This window comes from Amborella trichopoda, chromosome 2 (genome assembly GCF_054954075.1).
Source record: "Amborella trichopoda isolate Santa Cruz 75 chromosome 2, AtrichopodaSantaCruz75HAP2 v2.0, whole genome shotgun sequence".
NCBI lineage: Eukaryota > Viridiplantae > Streptophyta > Magnoliopsida > Amborellales > Amborellaceae > Amborella > Amborella trichopoda.
Window position 1 is genome coordinate 67,922,112 of NC_142337.1, and position 2,999 is coordinate 67,925,110.

At 34.5% G+C, this 2,999-nt stretch overlaps 1 protein-coding gene across 2 annotated transcripts; it reads right to left on the reverse strand.

Annotated features, from left to right (window-relative positions):
- Positions 1–427: 427 nt before the first annotated feature.
- On the reverse strand, positions 428–2,795 carry LOC18430113 (protein RADIALIS-like 3). 2 transcript variants are annotated; one of them, XM_088859720.1, is made up of 2 exons: positions 1,817–2,795; positions 428–1,075 (listed from the first exon to the last, which is right to left on the reverse strand). In XM_088859720.1, the coding sequence occupies exons 1-2, from the start codon at positions 1,851–1,853 to the stop codon at positions 771–773; spliced, it is 342 nt and encodes a 113-aa protein (XP_088715846.1). In that variant the 5' UTR covers positions 1,854–2,795; the 3' UTR covers positions 428–770. The 2 variants fall into 2 exon arrangements, 1 of the variants encoding a protein (XP_088715846.1); XR_016050301.1 differs by lacking the exon at positions 1,817–2,795 and adding an exon at positions 1,521–1,798 and having other exon boundaries at positions 881–1,075.
- Between the last annotated feature and the right edge of the window lie 204 nt (positions 2,796–2,999).

The following is a 2,999-nucleotide window of genomic DNA, read 5'->3' on the forward strand; positions in this document are numbered from 1 at the left end:
ATACGAAGTACAGAAAAATAGATAGCAATTCATCTTAAACATATGTTTTGAATTCAGTTATCAAGAAATAACGAATCCAGGTATCACAAAACATTGATGCCCTTTTAGGTTCTAAAACCATTTTACTCCAAGATGATCCAAGGGTTGTAGAGATGCATCTTCAAAGCAGATGTGTCTCTTCAAAGTTCTTGTTATTGAAATGCTTCAACCCATTTCTCCAAAATAAACGATTAAACAAAATCCTTTTTCTTTTTTTTTTAAATTGTTAAGGATAAAAAAAAATCATCATTTGAAACTAAGGCAGAGTAGGATATGTAATTCTGAAGACGAAAATATTTCTTGAGTCTAACAATTGAAAAGACAAAAGCAAGATTGCACAAAACAAGAACATAGAAACAATTAGAAATTTAAAATGAAAAAATAGGTCTCATGGTCAATCCATAATAAGATTTATATATTAAGTTCCACTAGAGGAATTACATCAAGTCATCTTTCATACTGATAAGCATGAGAGAGATCCTTCTAGATCTCTTCATAAGAATGCTCAAATATATTTACTAAAAACCTACAAAATGCAAATCAAGATTTACAAGAAGTAAGATCATAGAATTACTTCCATAACCCGTTTGCAGGAACTACTACAGTAACTAAACCTTTTGGACCCTCCAAATAATCTATTTTTGACCATCAAAAATCAAAAGAAAAAGAAAATTAACGAAGTAGAGGAAAAGCCATGCTACAATAATCCTAGAGTGATAGAGCAAGGAAACTCACGCCTGCTGTTCTTCACCAATACCAAGCAATCCACTGAAATCAACATGACAAAAAATCACTTCTGCATATACAGAATCCTGAGAAAAAGGGATTATGTAATCTGGGATGGGTACTTTATCAGACTCAATACGCTGTATATCCTCAACAAGGAATGCATAGTGTTTCTCGACCTCCTCTGCACTTCTCCGTCCGACTATGGCTGCAATATTACTCCACCTATCCGGGTTTTCTTCATCGACGACGGCCAAAGCTAGCTCGAACAACTTATTCTCTTCTCTGGTCCATTTAGAATATGGCCTCTCTGTTTCATTAACAATTTTAGAACACATTCCTTCAATTCTTGAGGAGATAAATAGACTGAAATAGAAAGACTGCACAAAACCAACTTCTTGTTTTTGGTCTTGCATCAATTATTCAACGAATTGTATGAATTGGAAGCAGAGATTCCACAGAACCCAGCTTCTGATTTTGATCATACACCAATTTATTTTTGTAGAACTGCACAAATTGAATACTTTATATGGTCTTGTCTTCCTCTATCAAATTTTTTATTTTTTTGGTTTTCTTTATAATTTCCTTGACTTGATGATCTTTCAACTCTTACATAGACTATCAATCAATTTGTTTATTCAAAAATTCAGTAGGGCTGTTTACCTAATACTGATTTTATTCTTTTCCTCATAGTTTTTTATATTGCCACATAAACGTCCAAGAACAGAGATATAAACGTCCAAGAACAGAGATACCCTTGTTGGAAAACAACCGCTACCAGAATCCAGGACATCAATGCCAAACAGGGAGCCCTGAGAGATAGTGAGAGGGAAAATAACAGAGAGAGAGAGGGAAAAAAAGAGAGGAAAATAACAGAGAGAGAATGCAAAAACAATAAAACAACAAAAGCATTGCACTTGCCAAACCCCAACAATTTGCAAAATTGAAATTGAAATGATTTTGAGGTCTCAACCAGAAAAGGTAATGATCTAGATGATTAAAAAGCAGGCGAAATAAGCTGAAGTTAACCAAAAAGTACCCCTACACCCACCAAATTGAAGGTGGGTCAATGCAATCATAGAAGTCATTGTTCATTTCGTGGAAACCACGAAGTGTCCTGGTTTTCTTTTCCCTCAACTGACCTGACATTTACTGAATTAATAGGTTATCGCGTATCGTGTACTTCCGCGGGAGCATTACTATACATTTACTCTATCGGGCAAAAGGGCTACATAATTTTCACTTTCTAGAAGGTTTTTCATTATGGAAATTTAGGATCTACATCAGAGAGGAGTATTTTGATAACAAATTTGATTTTTTGGTTCTCGATAACCCTGGAACTCACTGTCAAAAAAATTGGACGTCCTTTATTCAATCTTAGAGCATTATGTGTTGGGATTGTCTATAAAGAGATCATTTATCATTTGTACATGAATGTCACAATTATTCTTGTCCCTTAAATTTCAAAATGGATGGCTTTAATAGTATCATTGAATAGACACAAAGTTTTTTTTAAAAAATGGCCTTCCTGACTCACCCTAAGCCATCTAATTTATGAGTAAAAATGATTGTCACCTTCATGTATAAAAGATAAATGGTCCCTTTGTAAATAATCCCTTATTTTTTTTGCACATGTGTTTTTTTTTTAGGTTGGCCTGTAGGTTGAGGAAGTTACATCTAAAAATCAAGGGCTCCTAACATTCCTATAAAGTATTTTACTTGGGGTTTCAAAAATCATAAAATCGAACAGGGCTAGCAACTACCCGATCCAAGTCTCTCATTTATTCGAGACTTAGGACCTAAGGGTGTACACTCATCCGTATCACTTAGATTTCAAAATGGATAGTTGTAAAAATGTTATTGAATGGACACAAAATTAAAAAAAAATCGGACTTCATGATTCAACCCAAGCCATCCAATTTGATATCTAATGAGTGAGAATAGTTGTGATAAGAAAAAACTACATATACACCCTCAATTTAAAACTTCTTAGGCAACCTCCCCCAATTACTATTTAGATCACTCACTAAACCCCAATACTGTTTTGTATAGCGTATACCCCCAAATCAAAAAAAAAAAAGAGCTCAACTTAAGACCAAAATACCCTTTCTCTTTTGTAAGGTCCATGCCTCCCTCTCTCTCTCTCCAGTCCGGCAAGTAATAAAGCAGTCCAATAATGTTTTTGTTCCGTTCTGGTAGTTCGTAGTTGTGGTCTGACACTTTCTTAGACCGGT